The 25956-nt window shown below is 48.7% G+C and overlaps 2 protein-coding genes across 7 annotated transcripts in view; one reads left to right on the forward strand and one right to left on the reverse strand.

The window, feature by feature from the left end:
- Positions 1-2960: 2960 nt before the first annotated feature.
- PAFAH1B2 (platelet activating factor acetylhydrolase 1b catalytic subunit 2) lies at positions 2961-8443 on the reverse strand. The gene is made up of 6 exons (XM_042476002.1): positions 8297-8443; positions 7768-7855; positions 6005-6094; positions 5371-5487; positions 4926-5048; positions 2961-4148 (listed from the first exon to the last, which is right to left on the reverse strand). Exons 1-6 carry the CDS (start codon positions 8329-8331, stop codon positions 3870-3872), a joined length of 732 nt encoding a protein of 243 aa, XP_042331936.1. The 5' UTR covers positions 8332-8443; the 3' UTR covers positions 2961-3869.
- A 3982-nt stretch (positions 8444-12425) lies between these two features.
- The window catches only part of SIK3 (SIK family kinase 3), a 69580-nt gene continuing 56049 nt past the window's right edge, over positions 12426-25956 (forward strand). For 3 of the 6 annotated variants that reach the window (XM_042477110.1, XM_042477109.1, XM_042477114.1), the window contains exon 1: positions 12427-12781. The gene's annotated coding sequence lies outside the window, so the exon portion shown is untranslated. Of the gene's footprint in view, positions 12782-25956 lie in introns of all 6 variants that reach the window. The other 3 variants (XM_042477113.1, XM_042477115.1, XM_042477111.1) reach the window with 2 other exon arrangements.

The raw sequence follows: 25956 nt of genomic DNA on the forward strand, positions 1-25956 counted from the left end.
CAGGAAGGAGGCTTCAGTGTATGGAAGCTCCTGCTGCCAACTTTTCTTTCACTGAGTTCTTAAAGGGGGAGATGGATTATCTGCAGCTCTTCAGACCCAACATGCCCCCAAATTTGAAAACCCAGAGCTGGTAATATGTGTGCAAAAACCCTATCATGGGTTTTTCTTGGCAAGGTTTGTTCAGAGGAGGTTTGCAGTTAACTTCCCCTGAGGCTGAGAGAGTGTGACTTATCACCCAAGGTCACCCAGTGGGTTTTGTGGCTGAACTGAGACTCTAACCCTAGTCTCCAGAGTTGTGACCCAAGACTCAAACCACCACACTACAAGGACCATCCAGAGCTGGGCCTGATGAAGGTATATTCTACACACTTCCATGGCTTTTGGGCAGCCAGTACCCTTCCTGGCACTGCAATATTCCAGTGCCAAGGGGCAAACCTTACCTTTCCCCCTTTGCAGCAGATGGTTACCCATGTCATTTCTGCCCCTTGGCTGCAGCAGCAGAAGCGGGTGGGCTCTCTCCTTCCCTGCTCCATCCCCAGAGGGTCACTCTCTGGCCACTACACAGAGGGCAAGGCCAACTTGCCAAGCCACACTGAGGAAACCACACAGACCCTCCCTTAGCATGTTTCCAGAAGCTGATGACAAACCTTGCAAATGGGGACACCTTTACATCCTCTGTGAAGCAGTCGACTGTACTTGAATGGCGCTGGGCAAGGGGACCGAAAACGCCCCATATAAAAGAACTGAAGTAAATCTGAAAGAATTACCGACAAGGATTTCCCACCTGAAACTATGGAACAACCCCCCCCCCCCCCCACACACACACATCCCACCCCCTTCCAGGGGCTTGCTAACAACACACAATCGCCTGGCCTCCCTCTCTGTGCCCAGTTATCCCCTCCTCATGCCCACCTCTGGGCTGCCCAATTTCTGAAAGGCAGGTGGAGATACAGTCCAGGAATAGCCTTCCAGTGAAGGTCCAAGCAGCCTCCCCATATTGTCCATTCCCCCCCTCCCACCAACGCATGAGAGACATTCACAAGAAGCGGTTGGTGAAACATATACATTTATATTGAAATATGCACTAAACAGTGAGCTCTACCACTCATCAATGCCATTTTTCCCAAGCAGAACCATCCTTTTTTGGCGGGCGGTGGAGTGGACGGTCCAGTCAGTTGCCCAAATAGGGCAGGAGGGGGGCCAGGCAACCTCCCTCTTCCAGCTGCTCCAAAGCAAGGCTCCCTTGTGAGCCAGTGTCCCCCGCCAGCCCCCCCAAATCCTCTCCCCCAGCCCCAGGATCCCTCCCTCCCCCCCATTACTGCCACACACACATTTACAAGAGAGACAACATTCCTTAACCATTGCTTTCACACTCCCCCCCCCTCCTTTTGCTGCAATAAATATAAAATTGGCAATGCTCATACATCACAGGACAGACAAAAGATTCTGGGTTGCAGCACACAACTGTAAACAGCAATGAGATTAGATAAGAGAGAGATTCCAAGTAAAAGCCCAAGAGGAAGCCAGTTATATATAAACAGGCAGTGCTCCTGGAAGCACGAGAGCCGACCGAGTAAAAGTTCTCAGTGCCTCCCAGGATCAGGACCGCTATTTGGGTACGCTAAGGGGCAAGACGCTGGCACTTGCAGGCGCAAATGGGATGGCTTTTGAAAGAAAAACCGTAAGTGGTGGAAGTGGTCAGAATGGAGGGGTGGGCAGGGGGAGAACGCTCTGGCCTTTTCCAGCCATGTGGACACCAAGAATCCCTCCTCATGAGCCAAGGCAGGAAAATGCCCATCCTCCTTTAGGGAGGAACCCCATTCCTGCAAGGGAAATGGCCAAATGAAAGGCCCAAGATGCTGAGAGAAACAGCTAACTCGCTGCCCGTTCATGAAGCTAGAAACCACAGGGCCCGCTGGTGAATGCTCCTGCCTGTCCCAGCTGAAATCTCCACAGCCTTTGGCTCTGGGGAGGGAGAGATCTTCTGGAACCAACACAGTGCTGGTTTCCACAAGTGTGGCTGCTTCTCTAGTGCAGAAGAAACACCACAGAGGTATTTAAATATGCATTAAGTCAGTGTTACCTTTCCCAACAAAGCTGGTCATTCCAGGCGAGCGACACAGCTGTCCCTGGCAAGGCTGCCTAAGGGCTGGCCAGCTCAGACGTGGTTCCCAGGCCTGAGCCAGCATTTGCACCAGGCTCTGCTTCTTGCAAGTACAGCTCCTCTCTAGGGAACTGCCTGGGCAGCAGCAACAGCCTTATACTTTTTGGACTGCTTGGCCTTTCTTTCCTGGAGAAAATCCACAAGAACAAGGTTACACCAGAGGAAAAGAGGAATGCAAACCAACAATGGACTTTGAAAGCATCAGGTGGGGCTGACCAGGGAGTCTATTTGCTATGAATAACCCTCTCGTACTATGCTAAAGCCCAAGAGCAAGGAAAAAAGAATCATCCCATAGACAAACCACCATGCACATGTGTAGAAAAGCACACATTTGTGCGATGACTGAATCCGCCAAGTTTTTAGGTAGGCGACTTGGCTGGATTGCTCGCTCCATGAAAAGTAAGCCACCAAGGAGGCACCGTTGCTTGCGAAAGCTTGTGTTGGAGAGTGGGGACCCTCCCACTACTGCCACAAAGATCTGAAAGAGTTCTTTCCTTCAGAGGGAAAAATCTCTCTCAGATCCACCCAGGCATGAATTAAGGCTTTATATCCCTGGTCCCTTTATAAAAAGCTCTAGTCATCCCGGTCCCTGCAAACAGGCCACACTCCTCAAGGGGTCCCTCTGTGAGAGACGAAGCAGACGCTCGGCAGAGGGAACAGCCTGGACCCTTAGCTTCACTGCCAGCGGCCTTGCCTGCTTTAATAAAATGCTTGTACACGACAGACGCAACATAGAAAATATACACCTTGGAATTCATAAAGCTTCAGCCTGCTTCAGGCTTTGTAGAAAGAGAGATGAATGTAGATGATAATTTTATGGGGGAAGGGGAGGGGAAGTAACAGTCATTTGCTTCTTCTAAAATAAAAAGTACACAAGCAGCTCCAAAAAGCATTCCACAGCACCAGACAGTACAGTGAGCAGAGGTGTCAGTTTTAGCCTGGTGGGAATGGCTCGCTGTAGACTTTGAAAAGCTGGGCACACAACCATGGGGGTGGGGGGTGGGTGGGTGGGTTGGGGAGGCAGAGTCTACCAGGATGCTTAAGTGGACAGCCCCCTCCCCTCCCACATCCCAGCAAGGCAGTGACATTCATGATGCTAGAGAGACAAAAAGCAGGCAGTGTTAAATGACTTCCCTTGCTTAAGATGTAATTTTTCACAGATCAGAAATGGTTGCATGTAGCTGCATCCTGGTGTGCCTGTATGTATGTGTGTGTGTTTCTGCCAAAAGCCAGAAAGCAGCTAGTATCACTTAAAACAAAAAACAAAACAAAACCTCAACCCCAATAAAGTATAAAAACCTCTCCAAACAATTCCATCTTTGAAAAAAGCAGCTACTTTTCAGTTCAGGGAGTGGAATGTGAGTGCAGCCTGGAGAATGGAGGACCAGCAGAGTGATAGCTGGACAGGAGCGAGGGAGGAGGGCAGGTGCGTTTGGGCTGTAAACAAGAAAAATAACTTTAAAAGTAAAACAACAACAACAACAACATCCTTTTCCTGCAACTAAGACCACCCACCCAGGCGGCTCTCTCTGACTGGCTGCCCCACCTTCTGCCTTGCCAGCCCCCCTCCCTTCCCCTTGCCAGTGCTAAACACAAGATCCAGTAAGATTCGAGAATGGAAAGCGCTTGGAGTACGGAGGATTCTGTAGTGCCTGGGGAAGGAGGATTGTGCTGATGGAGCTGGGTGCCGCCAACACTGCGGGGGTCAGGCTAGGGTTGCCTGCTTTTCTTCAGGGGTCTCCTCCAGCAGCTGCATGATCAGTTCATGGAGGGGTTTGCAGATCTTGGCATAGCCAGGCCCCGTTAGGTGCAGGAAATCAAACATGTCGTGGCAGGAGATGGTGCCATCTGAGTGAACGAAGCCCGCATCCACATCCAGCAGCTGGACGTTGGTGAGTTTGGGCAGCAAGGTTTTCAGGAGCAGGTTCACCTTGGCATTCTTCTGCCGCAGGGGGTTTGGTTTCTCACCGCGTGGCAGCAGGCCCTTAAATGAGAAAGAGAATAAAAGCATGTTAGCTCTGGTTCTGGCAGGCCTCCAGGAAGCCCACCTTGGAAGCACCTGCAGCTAAGGAAGCCACTCTTCATCATCATCACTGTCACTTGTTTTTGCTCAGGCCACCCACTTCCTCCAGTACAAGCAAGGACCTGCTGTCCTCCTGCCTAATTTTTAAGATGGGCTGGAACTTTTTTGTTCTCCATCTGCTCTTAGGACCACCCAGCGAGTTCCCCTTGGAGAATTCTGCTGGTCCTTCTTGAGAGATGGAAGGACTATTTACCATTATTCATTTCATGGCTGAAAAACTGGCTTCCTGGTGCTTCAGAAAACCCATTTGGGAAGCACAACACAGAAGCAAAAATTCTGCTCATCCTGCAATTTTGGGGGAAAATATTCTGTGTAGAGATACACAAGATTTTTTTGCACATAAATATTTTAAAAACCCACAAAAACCAGTGTTTCCAGAAATACGTTACATTTTATTTTCTCCGGCAGCAGAGAGAAAACTTTGGAAACATTTGGTCTTCCCGTGCAAGGATAAAATAGTCAAAGTTTAAAACCCCTGTTTTACCCTCATGTTCTTTTAAAACCAATTTTCCTGTAGACAATTCTAACAGCACCAGTGCTTTCTGTGCAACAGACCACCACTCTGATGAGAGCAAGGGGGAGTAGTACCCTTGCCCAGGTCACACTGGGCTTGTACAAGACAAACAGACAGACAGATTCCCCATAGTGCTACTTGCTGCTGACCACAGCTAGGCATACCAGCACAATGATCTTGGCCTGGGGCTGCAGCGTATTGATCAGCCTGACAATGGCCTCTACTCCACCAGTGACTTCTTCCGCTGTGTTACTGTGGTTATTTGTTCCCACCCAAACAACAATGACCTGCAAAGTGGGAAAAGGAAAGAGAAAGAAATCAGGATGACTCCTGGATGACATAGCTTCAAAGGAAAAGAAAATAATGGTGCGTTAGGGATTTGTGAGAGAATTGTTCAAAGCAAAGGGCAGCCCAACAGTTCTGTTTGGTAGACATAGATCACAGGCTACAAATGTAACAAAGACAACAGACAGACAAGGAAAACAAACAAACAAACCAGAGCACAGTAATATTTGGGTTGGAACAATATTCAGCAAACTATTCTCATGAAGAGAGGGGAATCTCCCCTCCCTCTCTCCCTCCTCTCTCTTTCACACACAGAGGTTTTACCTTGGGCTTAATATTCTCCAGTTCACCATTCTTCAGTCTCCACAAAACGTGCCCCGTTGTGTCCCCACCAATTCCAAAATTCAGTGCGTGCAAAGGTGAAAAGAGTTCTCGCCATATCTGTAGAGAGAAAACAATGTGCTGAACCAAACCAAGCAAACAAAAGCGGAGCAGATACCTTCAACTCTTCTTAATCCTATCGATGTTTGTATTTAATATTAAATACTCCTTTTTGCATGTTTTTACTTGCAACCACATTGAGTTTCCAATTCTGAGAAAAAGGTGAGATATGTTTCTCATACTTTTAACCTTCAATCAGAAACCATTTTACTCTGTTCATTTATCATTCATTGTTTAAAGCTTGCTTTGTAAAATGTCCTGGACATGTTTGTAGCGAGGATGTATAAATGAATACAACACATGAGTATTTATTAAAATGTAAGGATTTATTAAAATATTTATACCCTTCAATTTACCTAAAGATTTCAAGCAGTGTACAATAAAACCAACTCAACTAATTTAAAACAGTTAAAAACAGGCATACTTAAGCCATTTATCAATGTCAGCTAAAAAAGACTCCCTGCAATTATATCCAAGGTGTGACGCAAATGGGCAGACACAATGAGCCTCTCAGTACCTCATACTGCTGTAGCAACTGCACCATGGAGTCTCCCACAAACAGCACATCAGGCTCCTTGTCCTTGCAGTCCAAGACAAATCGGTTATGCTGGAAAGTGAGAGAAGTGAGAAGATTAAAGCTATTCCTCCCTAAGCATCAGTGCCTCCCTCTGGCGCTGTCCATACTGGCTGGATGTTAAGGATTAGTTTAACAGTCAGAGACATTCCTGAACAAGCTATTTCTTTTCCTGCATCATCTTGACAGAAATGTGGAGCTGAAGAGACGTTACTCTGTATGGGATACTGGACATACTTTGTTGTTGCTGCTGCTGCTGTTGTGTGTGTTCATGTCGTTTCTGACTCCTGGCAACCCTAATATGAACCTATCAAGGGGTTTTCTTGGCAAGACTTATTCCAAGGAGCTTTAGCAATGGCTTGGAGGAGCCCTGGTGGCACAGGGGTTAAATGCCTGTACTGCAGCCTCTTTCGACTCAGGGCTCCATCCTCCTGAGGTCGATAAAATGAGTACCCAGATTGTTGGAGGCAATTAGCTTACATTTTGTAAACTGCTTAGGGAGTGCTTAAGTGCACTGATAAGCGGTATAGAAATGTACTTGCTATTGCTGTTCTGGGCACCACAGTTCAAAAAAGACATTGAGAAACTGGAGCATGTCCAAAGGAGGGAGACTAAAATGATGAAGGGTCTGGAAACCATGCTCTATGAGGAACGACTCAGGGAGCTGGGGATGTTTAGCCTGGAGAAGAGAAGGTTAAAAGGTGATAGGATAGCCCTATTTAAATATTTGAAGGGGTGTCATATTGCAGAGGGAGCAAGCTTGTTTTCTGCTCCTCCAGAGACCAGGACCCAGAACAATGGATGCAAGCTCCAAGAAAAGAGATTCCACCTCAGCATTAGGAAGACCTTCCTGACAGTAAGGGCTGTTTCACAGTGGAACACACTCCTTCCTCGGAGAGTGGTGGATCTTCCTTCCCTGGAGGTCTTTAAACAGAGGCTGGATGGCCATCTGTCAATGGGGACGCTTTGATTGAGAGTTCCTGCATGGCAGGATGGGGTTGGACTGGATGGCCCTTTTTGGGGTCTCTTCCAACTCTAGGATTCTGTGGTATACAGCCAGCCCTCCTTATCCATGGATTTTTTATCCATGGATTCAAGCATCCATGGCTTGAAAATATTCCAAAGAAAGTATACACCCCAAATATCAAACCTTGATTTTCCATTATATATTAAGGGACACCATTTTGCTCTGCCGTTATATTTAATGGGGCTTGAGCATCTACGGATTTTGTTATCCACGGAGGATCCTGGAACCAAACCCCTGCGGATAACAAAGTCCCCCTGTGTTTCCTCTTGGGTTGAGAGCGCGAGGCTTGCCCAAAGTCACCCAGTGGGTTTCCAAAGCTGAACCCTGGTCTCCAGAGTTGTGGTCCAAGGCTTAAACCCTTACACCGCGCCAGTTCTGGTCCTTAATCACACACACAAGCGTAATCTCGCCTAATCCTTGTGCAGGGCTGCTGTTGTTGTTATGGAGGCTAGCATTCTCTTCCTCCCTTCACAACGACCAAAGTGCTTTCAGGACTGTGACAGCGGTTGTTCCGTTGGGAAATGAAGGAGAGCAGAGCCACGTCTGGAGGGGTCCACATAGCCAGAGGCAGACCAAAGACGGTGGCTGGCCTTGTCTCAGCAACACAGATCCAGGGGTGACCATGTGGGCCGTATATACCTGCGGTGTTTGGGCATCTCTCTGTGTGTCTCTGTCTCACCTGCGACATCCACCTGTCGTCTCCCTGGACGTCTTCCGCCGCGTGTGGCACCGCTGCTGGGTTCGAGTCCCCTTGGCTCATCCTGTCCCTGCGGAGGAAGCAAATTCGGCACGTCTGTTATATTAATTGCTGCAGAACAGACACAGGTCCAAATCACACACTGCAGAAATAATAACCCAATTTGAGACCTGCTCAGCGCCAGGGCATCCTGGGAACTGTAGTTCTGTGAGGCATTCCTCCTCCTCCTCTGCCAGAGGCAGCTCTGGCTCCAGGAAACTACAATTCCCAGGGCTCCTTAGCACTGAGGACGTTAAAGCGGTCTCAATGCGGGTTATTATTTCTACAGCGTTTCCCACTCTCTCGGGGCCCTGCCAAGCCCTTCAGCGGCGTCCCTTCAGGCGGGATCCGGGGACTTTCCCTTCCCTTCCCTCCTCGGGGACCCCTCTTTCGGCTCTCGTTGCCATGGAGACCCCTCGTCTTTGGAGCCTTTCTCTCTTTGGGGAGGGCGCCCTCCGTTCCCGGGACTCACGCTGACGGCGACTGGGGTTCCCCCCGCGCCTCCATCGCGCTCCGGTCCGCCACCGCTTCGCTCGCTTTCCGTCGCTCCGGCGGACGCGCCCCTCCCCCTTAGGCAGCCCCTTCCCCGCACTGCGCATGCGCCACCGCCTCTTTCCTCCCGCAGGGCCCCCGAACCAGCCAATCGCCTTCGTCCCTTGGCGGAAGTCCCGCCCACCTCATCCTTCAGCGAGGTCCGTTCCCAGGCGCTTGCTCCAGAGGGCGCTGCTCGGCCGATTACGGGGAGCCCGAGGGCCCACACAACCTCCGCTCCGCGCTTTGCTTGCCTCTCTTTCTTCTCTTGCCCCACCCCCCCAACCGCCGCCATCTTTGATAGAGGAGGGACCAAGAGCGACGGCTGGGCGCGCGGCGGTGACGTCACCGGAGCTGGGCGCTGACGCCACGCTGTGACGTCACAGCGCAACATGGATTTTTTTTCTTTGGCAGCCATTTTGAACCTTTTTTCTAAGAGAGGCGAGGGCGCCCTTCTCTTAATTTTCACAAAGGAAAACGAATGCAGGGCATTCAGGAGGGAAATGTAGGACATTGCCCAAATCAAAGCTGAAAACCCTTATTATAGGTCTAAATCCATGCTCCCCATTCATGCTCAAAATGGAGGGCATTCTGAAATCCCTCCAGGACAAAATGTAGGACGCGTCCTGGAAAAAGAGGACGGATGCCTGCAGCTCCTGCCCACTAGAGGATCCTGACCTTTGCAGGATGGAAAGCCCTATGATGGAGCCGGTTTGAAGCCTAAGAGCCAATGTGGCACCTCTCTCTCCGAGGGCTGGGCTAGGTCTCTCAGAGACCAAGGTTCGAATCCCTCCTCAGCCGTGGAAACCCACTGGAGGGCCTTCAGCAAACCCCACACTCCCAGCCTGAGAGGAAGGAAGGAAATGGAGGACCTCCTCTGAATAAACCTGACCAAGAAGAAGACCGTTGCCATGGGCTGCCATAAGCCGGAATGGACTTGACTACAGTGAAAACATTGGCTGCATCGACACTGGAGAAATAACCCAGTTTGGCACCGCTTTTCAGCATCCTGGCTCAAGGCTATGGAATTCTGGGAGCTGGAGTTGTGGGCCCAGAGCAGAGCAAACTCCCAGAATTCCATAGCCTTGAGCCAGGTGCCAAACCGGGTTATTTCTCCAGTGTGGATGCAGCCAATGTTAGTGCGATGTGGGTTCTGGAATATGTCTCCTCCCGACCACCATCTTGAGGGGAGAGAAGCAGAGTCATGATGTGTTATGTATTGTTAATCTGATATTGGAAACCGCTTTGATCGTCCACGGAAAAGCGGTATACAAATAAAGCTTATTATTATTATTATTAGTATGTCTTCCCTCCAACTCATGGCTACCCCTTCCATTTGCCTTTCTAAGACTGCGTCGTCTTTTCTCAACTGGCATGTCCCCTCCGTACTAATTCCTCCAATGTAAGAGGTTTACGCTGCTAAGCTGACGGCTCATCTCTTATCTCCTGAAGAGGGACTGAGCTCCTCCAGATCCCTCTCAAAGCTTCGAGGCTCCCTTTCTTTGCCTCCTTCTGCCCTGGAGGCTGAAGGCCCTTGTGCTGCTGCCTTTTCTCCTTTCCTCACGGAAGCAGCTCTCAACAAGCAGCTGAGCTCATCTTGGAAACGCCGAGGAAATAAACCTAACAATCAAACCTATGCCTTGTTCTCCCAGGGCTCCTTGAAGGGCATATTTAGGACTCAGAGATGAAGGAAGGAGCTTCACTGAGTAAAAATGGAGCACGAAGGAGCTTCATTGAGTAAAAATGGAGCACGAAGGAGGGTCATTGAGTAAAAATGGAGCACGAAGGAGCTTCGTTGAGTAAAAATGGAGCATGAAGGAGCTTCGTTGAGTAAAAATGGAGCACGAAGGACGTGGACACGTCAGAGCAGTTGTTGGCTTTGCATGCAGTCCAGGAAAGGCTTGCTGGAACCACAATTCAGTGTGGCTCAGCAGGACTCTGGAAAGCACTCTTTGGCCACCCACTGGTGATCTCCTTCCGTTGTCTCCCTGCCCTCCGCACAAGTTTATGCGGCAGCTAAAAAGGCCAACGCGATTCTAGGCTGCATCAGACAACAACCCAAAAAGGCCAATGTGGTTCTAGGCTGCATCAATAGAAGTATAGTGTCTAGATCAAGGGAAGTAATAGTGCCACTCTATTCTGCTTTGGTCAGGCCTCACCTGTATTATTATTAAGCTTTATTTACATAGCACGGTAAATTTACACAGCGCTGTACATACAATCTTTTTAATCAGCTGGTTCCCTGCCCTCAGGCTTACAATCTAAAAAGACATGACATAAAGGAGAAAGGAACGGTGGTGGGGAAGGGGATAATAACGTGGAATAATATTGTGTCCAGTTATGGGCACCAGAACTCAAAAAGGATGTTGAGAAGGTGGAGCGTGTCCAAGGGAAAGCAATCAAAATGGTGAAGGGTCTGGAAACCATGAAGCCTTATGATTTCCGACAGTCACACCCCTATAGTTTTCTGTGGGTTTTGGGGGCTCTGTGGCCATGTTCTAGAAGAGTTTATTCCTGACGTTTCATCAGCATCTGTGGCTGCCATCTTCGGAGAATGCTGGCATGGAGGCTCTCTGAAGATGCCAGCCACAGATCCAGGCGAAACATCAGGAATACATTCTTCCAAAACGTGGCCTCGTAGCCCAGAAAACCCATGGAAAACTATGGATGCCGGCCATGAAAGCCTTCGACTTCGCAGTCCCTGTGTGAGCAATCTCTGTTGCAATGGGGGATTGCAACAGGGACCCTGCTTCTGCCCATCTTGCCAGCGGTGGTCTATACAAAAACCTGATGCTGTGTGACTCCTTGCATTTTGGGACCGATGTTCAAAGCCTTTGATATATGAGCAAACCAAGGCTTTGTGTTAACTGCGCAAAGCCAGCTGAGGTCGCTGTTACTTCTGGATCAGGCACCTCTGGGTTGTTTTAACAGGCAAAAGGGGGGAGAAAAGGGGTCCATGGAGGTCACCTTAAGACTTGACGGGACACAGCAGGCAGCTGCAAGTGGCCCAAATACACTAAAGGCATCAGATCCCTTCTGATATCGGAAGCGAAGCAGGGAAGACCGCATGATTTTAATGATGGGTCACCAATCTACTAAAATAAATGACAGTACTTGCCCATAGAGAACCACTGGAGAATACTTGGCCATAAAGGACCATTGGTAAAAACTTGCCCATAGAGAACCACTGGAGAATACTTGGTCATAGAGACTCATAGGAAACACTTGCCCATAGGAAAGCCTGCAGAAAGCATTTCCCCACCATTCCCTTCTCCTTTTGTGTCGTGTCTTTTAGATTGTAAGCCTGAGGGCAGGGAACCATCTATTATCCCCTCTGTTGTAAGCCACCCGGATTCCCAGTGATGGGGCGGCATGTAAATAAATCCTATTATTATTATTATTATTATTATTATTATTTACTCATAGGGAAACATTAGAGAATACTTGCCCATAGGGAATCATTAGGGATTGTTAACCCATAGGGAACCATTGGGGAATATTTGCCCATAGGGAATCATTGGGGATTGTTAACCCATAGGGAACCATTGGGGAACACTTGCCCTTAGAGACCCATACGTTTCCCGATGGCCACGTGTTCCTCAGTGTTTCCCTGAGAGCAAGAGATCCCTATGACAGTCTGGCCTTAGAACCGCCCTAGACTCCCCACTTGACTGCTTCTTTTGAGATGGCAGCTCCCAGGATGCCCTGCGCCCCGGAGTGGCCAAGTCAGGCGAGGGATTCTGGGAGCGGTGCTCCAAAACCCAAAGGAACTGGCTGTCCCGCTTCGCTCCGGGTAGGTTTGTCCCTTCGCGCGCGCCGTCCTCCGCTAAGCTCCCGACCAATCGGGCGTCGGTGACGTCATCGCGCGTCACGGGCCGCGTCTTTCGGGCTCCTCCCCCTCCGGTTGCCATGGCGCCGGCTGCGGCCCCGCCCCCGTGCGGATGAGCTCACGCGGTGCTGCAGCCCCGGGAGGGGGAGGAGCCTCCGGAGGAAGCGGCGGCGGAGGAGGAGGCAGAGGCTCCCTCGGAACAAGATGGCGGCGGCGGCGGCAGGAGGAGGAGGAGGCACGGCCGGCGGCGGCGGAGGGAGCGGCGTGAGTGCGGCAGGTGCCCCCCCTCCGGCCCCCCGCCAGGCCCCGCCGTCCGCCTCTCAGCCGCCGCCTCCTCCTCCTGCTGCTGCTGCTGCAGCCTCGGCTCCTCCGTCGGCCCCGCAGCAGAGCCCTCCGCCGCCGCCGCCGTCTCAGCAGCAGCCGCCTCCTCAGTCTCAGCCGCCCCCGTCCTCCTCCTCCTCCTCGTCGTCGTCGTCCCTGGCCGTGAGAGCCCTTCCGGGCCCGGCGCGTATCGGCCACTACGAAGTGGAGCGGACCATCGGGAAGGGCAACTTCGCCGTCGTCAAGCTCGCCACGCACCTGGTCACCCGCGCAAAGGTCAGGCACCGGAGGAGGCAGACGGCAGGGCAGCCCCAGACTCCGCTCCAGGCCCTTCCTTCCCTTTTAACCATCCTTCCCTGGCTTCTTTGGCCCCTTCTCCCTCCCTCCTCTCTTCCCTTCATTCCCTTTTACCCTCTCCTTTCTGCTCTCCTTCCTTCCTTATTTCTTTCCTCCCCTTCCTTCTCTCATTCCTTTTCTTTTACCCTCCCTCCCTCTTCCCCTTCTTTACTTCCTTCACTTTTACTTCTTCCCTCCTTACTTCTTTCCTCCCTCCTTTCCTTCCTTTCCTCCCTCCCTCCCTTCTTTCCTTTACTTTTTACCCTCTCTTTCCTTCCTTCTCTTCCCCTTCTTTTACCTTTTTTCCCTCCCTCCATTCCTCCCTCCCTTTACTTTCATCACCTCCTTTCTCTTCTTCTTTCCCTCCTTTCGCCTTTTCTCCATTCTAGCCTTCTCTGTCAGAGAGCTCTGGGGCTGCAGAAAACTACAATTCCCAGGGTTCCCCAGCAGCGCTGAGCCAGGGCAGTTGAAGCGGTCTCAAACTGGATTATGTGTCTCGGACCTTTGTTTAGGAAAGACACTTCGCACAAGAGGTCTGCAAGGCTTGCGTTGGGGAGGTCTTGCATCAGGTGGCCCTCTGAGGAAAAGAGGAAGGGGTGGCAATGGGTTTACTGGGAACGTTCATTTACGGTCTTCCAGGGCAATGCAGAGTGATGCCAGGGAACGCATGCTCTGAAAACAGGTCAAGACAGTTGTTAAACCTAACAAACACAGCTCTAAAAAGCCAGCGTCCTTTAGGCACGGGAGTATGGCCATGTTTGGTGGGTTGCTTGGCCATGACCAGGAGCCCTTGTTCTTCTTCTTCCCGTTGCCTCCTTCCTGCCTTTGGGGAAATGAGTGTGTACCTGTTTTGGCTGCTCAGGTGCCAGGCTGGGTGATGCAGCGGTGCGTCTCTCCTTCCTTAGCCACTGCAGATCCGCATCTGCTGAGTCTTTTGCCCAAGAAAGGGATAGACTCCAGAACTCCAGTCTTTGAAGTTGTGCCTTGGATCTTTGGGTCATGACAGGCTAAAGAGAGGAGGATACATTTTAGGCAGGGTACCGCTTGGGGCAGGGAACAATCTCCTCTTCGGTGGGCACAAGACCCAGGTGCCTCATGCTCCCCACTTCCCCTAATGTGAATCTGGGCTGGTGGCAGGAGTCCTCTCAGACCGTTTGCCCTGTGAACCTTTTACCTCAACCACTGGCCCTGTGAACCTTTTGTCAATGTAAGATGCTCCCCTCTTTTTCTCTTCTCCATATTCCTGGTCACAGTTTTAAAGCAGCCTGTTGGCTTTCTGTGTGCAAAAAGGTATGTCCTGCTTCCTGGTGTCCTATGGGCAAAATGCTTTGGCCCAAGCCCACTAAAACCCCTGAATTGTAAAGGCATGGAGATATGTCGTTCTGAGGGGAGAAGCTGAACTGTCATGGTTAATATCAAGGGAAAATAATCAGAACATCTGTCATTTATCCAACTTTCCAGCTAATCTAATCTCATCAAGAAGATCAGAGGACTCAGATAAGTAGGACCTGCGTGTCTCTGGACATGGCCCAGAATGCTTTTGGAGGTGGCCATTCCTTCCCAGAGGTTTGGATGGAGGATGTTCTCTGAGACACCAGGAATATGTAGAGCAGAAGCATCTCATGTTGATAAAAGCTTGACTCTGGTTCTGACTAAGCCGCATGTGCGTCACTAGGAATTCTCTCATTGTTGGGAGTGTGTCAGGTGAGAAGGGCTGCTTCCATTCTCTGGCACTCTTGCTTTTCCCTTGCCTCCATCCACTGGCAGCTATGCGGTGTTTTCTGCACAAACTTGAATGAAGCCTTAGGTCAGTGCCTGAGGCTGGTCCAGCAGAGCTGCCAGGTCCATTTCCTTCTCTGTTTGTGTAGACAGTTTGCTTCTGTCCAGCGCAGGAGCTGGGTCAGGTCAAAGAGCCCCAGGGAAGTTTAAGAAGGACAGAGGCAGCCTCAGGCAGGGCATGTTGTGCCAGAGCCACCAGCGCTACAGTCCAATCACATAGAAAACTTGGTCGCTATTTTAGCTCTTTAGAGAGCTTGCCAGATTCAACCGATGAAAGCTATTTCCCCCTGAGCAGGAAACGGAGCAGTCTGCCTCTCCATTATGGGAAAATTCGTATTTCCAGTCATTCTGAGTTATGCTTTGAGGATGGTTGAATCTGAAGGCTGTGGAAAGCAGGGCAAGGCAAGCGACTTGTCATGATGTTCATGAATTGAAGGCAGTTGGGATGGGAATAGCAGCCTTTCTGCTGTGGTGGTTGGAAGAACCTGAAACTAGAAGAGCTGTTCTCCCTGCAGCTGCCCTGGCATCCATTGTGGTTTGAAGTGGTTCGTATCATGGGAGATTCTTGACTTAGTGGCAGACAGATCTTCCTGCACTCCAAAGCTGCAGTTATATATTATTATTATTATTAACCTTTATTTATGAAGCGCTGTAAATTTACACAGCGCTGTACATGCACTCTTTTTAGTTAGACGGATCCCTGCCCTCGGGCTTACAATCTAAAAAGACATGACACAGAAGGAGAAGAAGGGAGTGGTGGAGGGAAAGGGTAAGAGGTCCAGCAGTTCTACCTCCGAGGCCTGGACCAAGGCAGATGGACTGAAGGGAGGGCTTGGCTTCATAATGGATGGTTAATCATTTTCCAGGGAAAATATATATTCTCAAGTAGGATAATACATATACAGTACATAGCAATACAGGAAATGGTTTGATAAACAGGCACCAAAAGAACATAGAGCCATTCTCTTTTCTTCCCTGGTCTGTTATGATCAGGACAGTTCTTGGTTTCGGAAAGGAATTAGTAGCTGTTGGCATCAAGGAAGTAGGTGCGTGTGAATCTGGAAAGCCTCTCAAACCCATTGATCCTCCCTCCTGCTTGGAGCTGATGAAGAATTGTTGCTCCCTCTAAACTGGGCCTCTGAGAAAGGTACATTCTGAGAATATTTAGTCTGACCTGTATTTGTATCTCAGTCCAGAGTTCAAAGTGAATTCCTGAAGGCCAAACATCTGACTGCTCTTCTCAAAACACGTGTGGGTTGGGGAGACGGGGAAGAAGCACAGACGCAAAGAGCAGGCGGGGTTTCTCCTTGTGCCTCTCGAAACATTTTCCTCCGGAGTTCTTGTTTTTTCTGAGCTCATCCTTTGTCTCTGACAAGCAGCAGAGGACATGATCAGCAGATGCCTGTTTATGCAGGGTCTCTCCACTCACTCCTGGTGTTTTTCTGTGATCTTGACTGGAGGCGGTCACTGCAGTGATTCAGAGATGGATGGCTGGCTGGCTGGCTGCAAACAAGCCTCGAAACAAATGCAGGATTGTTGACAAAGTCCACCAGAAAGCCTGGAGGGTTGAGGGAGGGACTAGGACTGAAATGGGGGAGAAATATGATGTGGGGAAAGTCTGACCCCCACCTCTCCTCTCAAAGGCTGGTCAGTGTTTTTTGGCAGGAATCTCATCTGGGCCTTATCTTAAAATTCAACCATAGGAACAGACATGGCAAGCAAGGGCCTTGGTGCAGCTTGCATTTCTCATAGTAGCTGAGAACCAAGGTGATCGGACTGCACTGGAGGCTTGTTTGATTATGTATTTGAAGTCTCCCAAAGTGGCTTACAAAAATCTGTCATCAGACATCAGACCATCTGACATAAAAGGAAAAAGTGATCAGAAAGGCTAAAAGCAAGCTCTGGTGGTAGTTCTTAGCTTGCAAGTTCTTGTAGTGACCTGCAGAAATAGGGACAGGTCAAAGAGGAGCCAGGAGGCCAAAGTGGCTGTGCTCCCCCCTGCCCCCCCGCCAGGCTTGATGGCCAAATGACCTCCAGGTTTTACAAACATCCTCACCTGTATTGGGCCCCTGGAGGACTCAGTGACTCAGACCAGAATTTGTCTGCTGAATTTCACAGTGATTGGGGCACCTGGGCAGGAGAGCACGGTTTGCAGGATGCATGATTTCAGCCGTAACACAAATGCTGCCATGCGTATGGCTGCAACTTTTATGGAGTATGGTAAGGATGCGACAATCAGCTAGGCAGGAGAACATCTCACTTCCCTGGGTGAGCAACCTGCAGAATCTCTTGCTGCTTGTGTCCCTTTCTTTTTCCGGTATCCTTTCACCTCGTTCTTCTGGGATACAGTCTGATGTTGCACGAGGAGGAGGAGGAAAAATGCTTTACAGCCCTGCTCTTTCAGGTTCTTGCATAGGGATCTTTTGGGTGGCCTTGAGCCATTACTGAGAGTTCACTGCATGCTTAACCAGGTGGGTTGTGCGCAGGCAGAAGGGGTGTGTGCGCGCGTGCGGATGGATAGATTATGGAAATATGGTGTGGTATGTGCCTGCAGTGCGGCTGGGAGAAGCACTTTGGGGCTTTGTGTCTCACCTCGGAGACCCTGGTGGGTTGTGAGGCAATAAATAAGTGCAGTGAATTAATTTGGGAGGTGGAGATGTGTGAGGAGCATTCCTATTCACTCAAGATAATGCTGTGTATATGTCCTTGTGCATGAGATAGTATTCTGTGCCCAGGGAGAGCACATTTTGCACATATGCCAGGGTGTTGCTCCTCAGAGGTGCTTAGGTTGCTGGTCATGATGCCTGTATATTGCCTGCCTGAACAGAAGCTACATGCCTCTCAGTGCTGCTTGCAGGGAAGAGGAAGGAGGGCCTGAGAAGGGAGCATGCGGTCCTTCCCACATTTTCTTCTTTGTGGGCTTCTCAGAGGTTCATGGCTGGCCCCTGGGAAGCAGGGTAGCGGGTAGACAAGGCTTTGGTCTGCTCTGTTGGGGCTCTTCCTGTGTCTGTCTGCCTTCGGCTGTTCTCTCTGGGATGTTTCTATTGAAACAGCCTCTGTGGTTAATTCCTGGCTTCCTTTCCTTCTCCTTCTGGAGGCTGGATGTGCAAGGACTACTTATGGCCAGCCATATGCTGAAGACAGCCCCCACAACATGAAGGTGTCATTGATTGAGCAGCCTTTTCCTGACAAAGTGTGTGCCTCATCAGCCTGGGATGTGGGTTCTGTATTGCGTGGCTCTTCCCACCCAATTGTAAGCTGAAGCAGAAAATGGCTAGCATGCCATACATTGACCGTTTGAGGGCACCCCCTTCCCACAGCCTTCCCAGGCTCTTCTCTACCAATAATTCAGCTATAAAAGTGAAACTCTTTTCCTGCTGACTCTTCACATTTGGTGGCTGCTGCTGCTGCTGACAAATGTGGCTTCCTGCCTGACAGAACTTCTGCCTGTCAAGCAAAGTGCTCTGGCAGGGCAGCCACCTGCCTCCCCTTTGCATGGAGCCATACTAGGAAAACACATCCATCTGGAGTCACAGACCGTCCTTGGTGGTAGTGATCCAGAGAGAGCAGTCTACTCTTTAGAGCAGTAGTTCCCAAACTTTGGCCTTCCATCTGTTTTGAATGTCAGCTCCCAGAATCCCAGACCATTGGCAAGATAGATGAGGTTCCTGGGAGCTGAATTCCAAAACACCTGTAAGACAAGACTTTGGGAACCACTGCTTTAGAGGAATCCCCAGAAGGTCGGTCTTGACATGTGGGGAAGGTCTGTGTTTGGGAACATTTACTAACCATGGCTCTAGCACACCTATGAGTCGGCCTGTTGCTTAGATGGCAAATGTGTGAAGACAGTCTGTAGGCATCCTTTTCTAGGCTTTCAGATATTGCTCTTACATGGCAAGGGGAGGTCAATGCAGGGCACGGACACCAGGTAAGAGCTGCTACCTGATCGTGACAGAATTTTGGTTTCATCTGGGCTCCCAGTTGGTTTCCGATTGCTAACCATCTTGCCGTCTGTCTGTTTGCTTGCCAAGCAAAAGTATTACACCCAGTAAACTCAGTGGTTGGCTCTTCCTCTTGCTCCTTACCCTTCTAGCTTTCCATATTGAGTCTTGTGAATTATGACTTTGACATCTATTGAGAAGACACCTGCTGTAGCTGCACTCCTGGGCCTTGTGGTTTCTCAAAGAATCCTGAAACGTTTGGGGTTGGAGCTCTGTTAGAAGGCGGCTTAAGAGGGATGTGTAAAGGAGGCAGAGGGCTGTTGCCAGCACATTCACTATGTGATTCCCTGGACACTCTTTAGAGTTAGAAGGTGCATTAAATACATCTGGCTATTAACTATCCTATCTGGGCTCTGAATAACTCTTTAACTTATTACAAAAAACCACGTTGGTATTGGCAAAAGGACTGAAAATATTCAGAACATCCAGTTTAGTTCTGTTGAATAGGTTGTGTATTAAAACTTCTGTTTTTGAGAGCTGGAAAAAAATTGAAAGGTGGGTTGATAAACTCAAGTCTGTTCTCTAAGCCTAAACTCTTATCAGATACTGCTCCCTTTGGATGCTTCCAGGTAAAGTGTATGTTACGCAGTAGCCCTCCCATAGGAATCTAGACACTGCCATCTTTCATAGGTACCCCTCTGTGTGTTCTCACTATTTCTTCTGTCTTTTCCCCACTTACCATAAGAGGACTAGTAAGAAGAGAGAGATAAAATAGTTGGCCAGTGTCTTTTGATAGCCACAGCTGAGAAGCCTCCATCTGGAACCACCTTGGGACTAAGGGGTAGGTCAAATCTTGCCATTAAACTGCTAATGATTTATTCCTGTAGCATGTTTGAGACCAACTGAGAGTAAGAAATAAATTGGTAGCATAATATTTTGTAAACTTACTGTAAGTCTACATATGTCTGGGAAAGTAGACTAAAGTCTATGAAAGCTTATGCCACCAGCTTCTTTCTTTCTCTCAGTCTCAAAGGTCCAAGAAGTTCCCTTTGCATATTGATTCAGAGAAACACAGCTGTGTCTTTGAATGATTTATTCCCATTATTGGGTGTCCAGGAGGCAATGAACATTTTACTTGACAGGTCAGGTAAATCTTCCTGTTCCACTTCTTGGACAAGTAACACCTCCTAATGCCTTTCTTCTGCCAGAAACTGTGTGGGAAAGGTCCAAATGAAGAACACAGTTGTGGGCAGCATGTTCCTCATTGCTTATGTTGTAGCCCTTTGGAAAGGGAAATGGTAATTGGGCAGACTGTGCATGTATGCTTATACATGGAGATTCCCTGAAGACACAGGCGGTTGTGGGGGAAGGTGCAAATGGCTCTTGAATCTTACACACCAACTGCCTGGAACAAGTGTGGTTGGAGTATTGGACTAAGGGTCCTCCACTCATCCATGGAAACCCGCCATGATTTTGAGCAAGGTGCACTCTTTCAACCTTGTGTGTTTGTGTTGCATGCATGTGCTTGACAATTTATGGTGACCTCATGAATTTCACAGGCTTTTCTTAGGCAAGGAGTCCTCCAAAGTGGTTTCTCTGAAATAGAGCCTACAGCACCTGGCATATTCTTTGGTGTTCCCCCATCCAACCAGGACTGACCTTGGTTGGCTTACAAGATCAGGTGGGTTATGCTGAGGAAGGACTGATAAGCCTCCTCACGGGAGGTATAAATCAGAATCAGCTTGGAGGCACTTAAGATGCCAAAGGTCTGATTTGGCCCATGGTGAGTCACGAGTGCCATAGGAAAATGCCTCTAGGAGACAAATAGAGACCCACAACTTCTGTGTCTCTTCAAGTTGGCTTGGGGCCTGAGGAGTGGGCATTTGCCCTCATTGCCCTTACTTTTTCCCTTCTGCATTGCACCAGCTTGCAGCTGACATGAAAATGAAACTTGTTCGCAAGCTCCATGTATCTCTGACGCAATGCTCTTTGGACCAATATCCCTTGGGTCACCTGGGCTTTTAAGGCCCCCAGGGTCCCTCCTTGTGAACTGGATTGCAGGTTCTGGGGCCTGGCCTGAAAGACTGACCAGGAAAGGATCTGGAGAAACCCGGCGCTGTCAGTGCCACTATCCCTCCCTTTCCCTGGCAGCATGGGGGGCGGGGGGGCTTCTGCGTAGTTATGAGTCACTGGTTCTAAAGATGGCTGACCTTTACTAAGTCTTCTAAAACAAGTTTCTTTGGAGCAGATTTCTGACATAATCAGGGGGTAATCCCTCCCTCTCTGTAACCAAGAAGATTTTATTTGTTAGCATTGTCACCAGTCTTGAGAGGCAGAGGCTCTGCCTTTCGAAAGTTGCTGCACCCGATGTCATGAGAATTACATGGATTTGGGACTCACAAAGAATTCAAACATGTTCTGGTCCGTCTGGTGCCCTCCTTGTGTTTTTACTGAAAGCTGGGTGTCTCTGTCCTAACAGCAAGTGTTAGAGATCTTCTTTTCCCATTGTTTGTAACTTAGATCAACCTTGTGACTGGTAGCGAAGCCCTTTGCACCAGTCTGGACTACTCTGTCATATTTTGCTTGGCCGTTGGCCAGGGCATGCTGCCGTTTATGGCACACTTTTTCTAAAGTTGTAAAACCCTTGTTGGTGTTTGCTATCCTCATGATTTTTATAACACAGTCACTGTCTTATCCCATGAACGGCATCCAAGACTCCACTGGAAAAAAAATCATTGCAGCAAAGCTAAAACAACTGCAAAATTAAAACAGCAACAGTGTATTCAGTTCAATTATAAATTTACATTTCATTGGTTTATTTGACAATTTTCTAAATCCTACTTTCCTACAGAAGTGGGTCCCTGATAACAATGCATCTCAAGTGGTTGCAAAGTAAAATGGTTTCTAAGCCCTTCTTGTTGTTTTGTATTGCCCTCTCTCTCAAGCAGTGACAGCGGTGTTGTTCTTGATGAGTGCTGTCTTAAATGTGAGGAGACACAACATTAGCCCTTGGATATCTCTTGGGGAAATATACCACCCTGGATCCTTCTGAATGGTTTTTGCCGCTGGAGGGCTTCTCCCGCCTGGTGGAAAATGTCTTTAAAGAGGGTAAATGTTCAGACTTAAGAGCATGGGTAGGCAAAGTGGAATTACCCCCAAACCCCTGGACCTCTAGGGTTTGTGATGTGGGGAGAGCAATGTTTGACAAGGTTTACAGCTGCCACTTCTGGAGAAGAGGCTATGAAACCAGAATAATTGTCCACATGTTGATTTGCTGGCACTGGGTTTTAGGAACCAGGCTAAAAGCTTTTTGTTTGCTCAGGTTTTTAATCTTTAATGGATTTGTGTTGCTCTTTGACTGGCAGGGAGCTAAACTCTTTTATTGCAGCTTGCTGTTGTTATGTTCCTTCAAGCTGACTCTGCCTTAAGGTGACCCTCTGCTGGGGTTGTTTTTTGTTTTGGTCAAGATATATTCAGAGGCTTGCTATTACTGTTGTCCTGTGAGGCTGGCGGAGCGTGTCTTGCCCTAGATCCTCCAATGGGTTTCCACAGCTGAGAACAGATTCAAATCCGGGTCTCCTGGAGTCCTAGTCCAACATTCAGACCACTACGCCATGCTGGCTTTTACTGTTTAGTTAGTACTTTTTTGGGGGGTGGTCTGCTTGTGAGTGTCAGAAAGAGTGAACATCCAGTTGCTACACAACTAGTACTGTGATGATCCCTGCTATGGAAATTGCTCCTAGCTTGTGAATGTGAGTGGGGAGAGGTAGCCCCTGCTTCAAAATCCTGCTGAATCATTACCTGTCTTCGTTGTTGTTGTTGTTGTTGTTGTTATTAACTGACTTTGAGTTGATTTTGACCCATGGCAATCCTGTGGGTGAGACATCTCCAAGACTCCCTTTCCTCCACTGCTCTCCTTTGGTCCTGCAAATTCATACCCGTGCCTCCCTAATAGAGTCCATTCATCTAGCATGTGGCCTTCCTCTCGTTCTACTTCCCTCCATCTTTCCCAGCATACCTGTCTGCCATACTGCAGAAAGTCCCCCCCTTAATTAGTCCTGGTGGCTTCATATTAAATTCATATATTTAGATAGATAGATAGATAGATAGATAGATAGGAGAGTGCATCATTCACTCCCCCAGTAGACAGCACTAGAACTTGTATATCTGGCTTTGTGACCATGGAGGTGCTTGTTTGTTCCTTCAGTTGACAGCTAAAGTCCATGCTGCTGGCACCAAAGCTGTCTTACTCACGCAGTGGAGCTGTTGTGGAATTAGTTACCTGCCCAAGCAAGCATAGCTGGGTAATATGCCAAGGACTGTGCTTAGCTGAGTTTTGTTCCAAAGGAGGTCTGGGAGGGAAGGGAATTTAAATCAGCTTGGGAGAGAAAACATCTTAGTTGAGGCTATCAGGCCTTGTGACCTGGGCTCCTAGAAGATGAATGGGGTCAGGATAAATGGAGATTGTGTCCTGACCAGCTGTGAGATGTCATGGGCCATTCCAGAGGGGTTGTGAAATCAGCACAAAACTCTCCTGCCTGGGCCTGGGCACATGAGACAGAGCAGCCCTCGTGATAACGGCTGGGTGCCCAGAGGAGCCCTCTGTTCTTACAAAATCCCACCCGGTAGATTTTTGTGCTTCGGCTGCACGGAGAGGATAAACCAGTAGAGCCAGCCCAATAATGCTGAGTCCATAAGTACCCTGCCAGCATTTGAAAGCTTTCCTTGTAAACCTCTGGCGTGAATAGAGGCAGAAGCAAGCAAGTCAGTTGCTCTGCAGTATTGCCTTGGGAGAGGCAGAGAGGGCTCAGCTTTGCACAGTAGTGGGAGATTTAAGACTCTGGTCAAGTTGAGAAGCTTCTGATGTGAGGAAGGAGAAGCCCATGACGAATCACACATGCAGGGTTCCCTACCTTGGATTGTGTCTCATATATTGTTCTTGTTGTGGCTGATGGGTTGCTTAATTTCCCCCATCAGATCCTCTTCTGGTTGCTGCTACATCTTTTCCCCAGCCAGGCTCCAGTGTTGGGAAGTAAGCCCAGACTGTATGGGGTACTTGTAGGGAAGATCTGGCAGATATATGCTTGGTTCCTCACCACCACCTCTTGCAACTTCTTTAAAAAGCTCTCATTTCCAAATGTATTCCCTTCTTGAATTTGGGAACAGGCACTTTGCCAGGAAAGCATGTCTTTCTCTTTCCAAGATTGTTAGTAAAAGCCACAGAATGCTCTTCTGCAAGGCAGTTCTTGCTTTCTGGGACTGTTATGTTGAGGGTGGCCGGAGGCTTGGTGTGCAGTGTTTCTGCAGGAGGAGCCAAGAAGGATGCTGCAGCTGCTTCGGTGGCTCATGGTATCTCTCCTCTTGAAGTTCACCCCCAAGATTGGGATAGTCATGAATTAATCAGAATGATCAGAGTTAGTGACTAATCTCTTTCTTCCATAGGAAAGGTTCTGTTTTACACAAGGACAGAATTGGAAGATATCTTAGAAATAATCTGTCCCCTTACTGACCAGGAAGACCTTACAGGATCCAGAATGTGTGGACATGCAGTCCCTGTTTCAATGTCCTGTTACAGACTGCCAAAATAAAGCTGCTTCGGGTCTCTTTGGAAGTATGCTGTTTAAATGATGCATGCATCCCAAGAATCTGGAAGCTGCACCAAAGCTGCACTCCAGTGCTTAGGAATGGAGTGTGGCTTTGGCACGACCTCCGGACTCGTAGAACCCATGCATCATTTAAACAGCATACCTCCAAAGAGACCCAAAGCAGCTTTATTTTGGCAGTCTGTAACAGGCCAATGATAACAAGGGAGATTTTACCACAGGTCACTTCATCACTATGAGGAGTCAAGTGTCTTCTCCTCCTCCTCCTCCTCCTCCTCCTCCTCCTTCTTGCCAAATAGGCATATCTTGGACTATAGCTCTCAGGATTCCTGACTATTGGCTGTTTGGGAGTTCAAGTCAGAAACACGGGGAGGGCACCCTGGAGAGGGTGGCTGTCGTAACTGGTAGGATGACAGAATGGAATGGATTTTTAGGGTCTGATAGATACGTACCAAGTTTATAATGTAAAGCCTGCTGAATGATGACAGTTGTCTCTGTTACTTTTGCGCAGTGGATCTTTCACTTGGCCCTCTGGGCAGGTACTGCCACCCTTTTTGTCCTCTTTTTAAGTTCTTAATGTCTCAAGAGGAATGCCCTCAATTGCACTAGTTTATTATCTCATGAAAGCATAATCCCAGATTATGCATTTTGTTTACCGACAGGAAGTTCAGCTGTCCTGGTGCTGAACCTGCAGTCTCCTCTGCATTTTCAATGCCTGGATTTGGTGGCAGGAACCCAAAGCCATTGGCCTCAAGGTACCATGTAGTTCTTAAATAAACTCTAGGCCTTTGCTTCATCCTGCAGCTGCAGAAATAACCCTGGAACCTTTCTGGCCATCATGGTCTCACCTGTCCAGGTAGGATGTTGATGATGCTCCACAACAGACCTGGATGCCAGAAGCTCGGAAACTGGATCTTGACAACCTGTTTCCAACACATGGGCTCTCTTGAGCTCCAAGTATGCTGCTTGATGGCTTGCCATTTGGAAAGAGAGCGGCTCTGTAAAACGTTTTGGCCAAAGATGGAACCTGATACAGCTGCTTGCTGTGGGCTGCAGCTACCTTCCTGGCTTCATGGAACAAAAGTAGAGTTCGCTGGAAGATTTCCACAGAGAGGCTTCCAGGAAGCTTAGATAGGCTTATGGTTTGAAATGAATACTGTTGTAGTTCAGGAATAACAACCACTGTCTGGGATTAAGCAGCCCAAGAGAGCTGTTCAGGGATGAGAAACAAAGTGAGTGTTCATCTCTTTTAAAAAAGGGATATGTGTCTATGTGCTTGAAGGAACACACCAACAACAGAAAGCATATCCAGGGGTAGCCATGTTGGCCATATAGGAAAGTACTATAACATCCAAAATCCACAATTATGATTGCGCCAACCAATTACTGCACCAACCAAAATGTACAGTATACATGTTGCAAGCTTTTGAAGCCCCACCAGCTTCTACATCAGGCAAGGGTGTTAAAAATCATAAAGTAGAAAAAATAGTGATGTTAGTCATAGGCCTACATTTTGTCAGGATGTTGTTTTCAGTTCAGGTGATATGGATGTTATTTATGTAGGCAGGCCCCTCCTACTTCTGGTCATGAGGGCCAACAATCAAGTATTTTGGGAATTGAAATCCAAAATATCTGGAGAACCAAAGTTTGGGAAACATTGGTCTAAAGCAATGGTTGGTCAGTCATCTCTTGGTCCTTCTCTAGCTTTGACTATTTTGCATCAAATGGTGAGCCATTAATGCCTGGCCAGATGGGTTTTTGCAGATATGGCTCCCTTGCTGTCCATATCAGT

This window comes from Sceloporus undulatus, chromosome 6 (assembly GCF_019175285.1).
Source record: "Sceloporus undulatus isolate JIND9_A2432 ecotype Alabama chromosome 6, SceUnd_v1.1, whole genome shotgun sequence".
NCBI classification, from domain to species: Eukaryota; Metazoa; Chordata; class Lepidosauria; order Squamata; family Phrynosomatidae; genus Sceloporus; species Sceloporus undulatus.

Bases quoted from the DNA above. Each gene is read 5' to 3' on its own strand.
- PAFAH1B2 (XM_042476002.1), bottom strand. From the start codon at position 8,331: ATGGAGGCGCGGGGGGAACCCCAGTCGCCGTCAGC. The intron at 5,049-5,370 runs GTAAAACCTCTG...CCCACTTTGCAG, and splicing joins TGGAGAATATTAAGCCCAAG to GTCATTGTTGTTTGGGTGGG. The intron at 4,149-4,925 runs GTATGCCTAGCT...TTCTCATTTAAG, and splicing joins AGGCCAAGATCATTGTGCTG to GGCCTGCTGCCACGCGGTGA.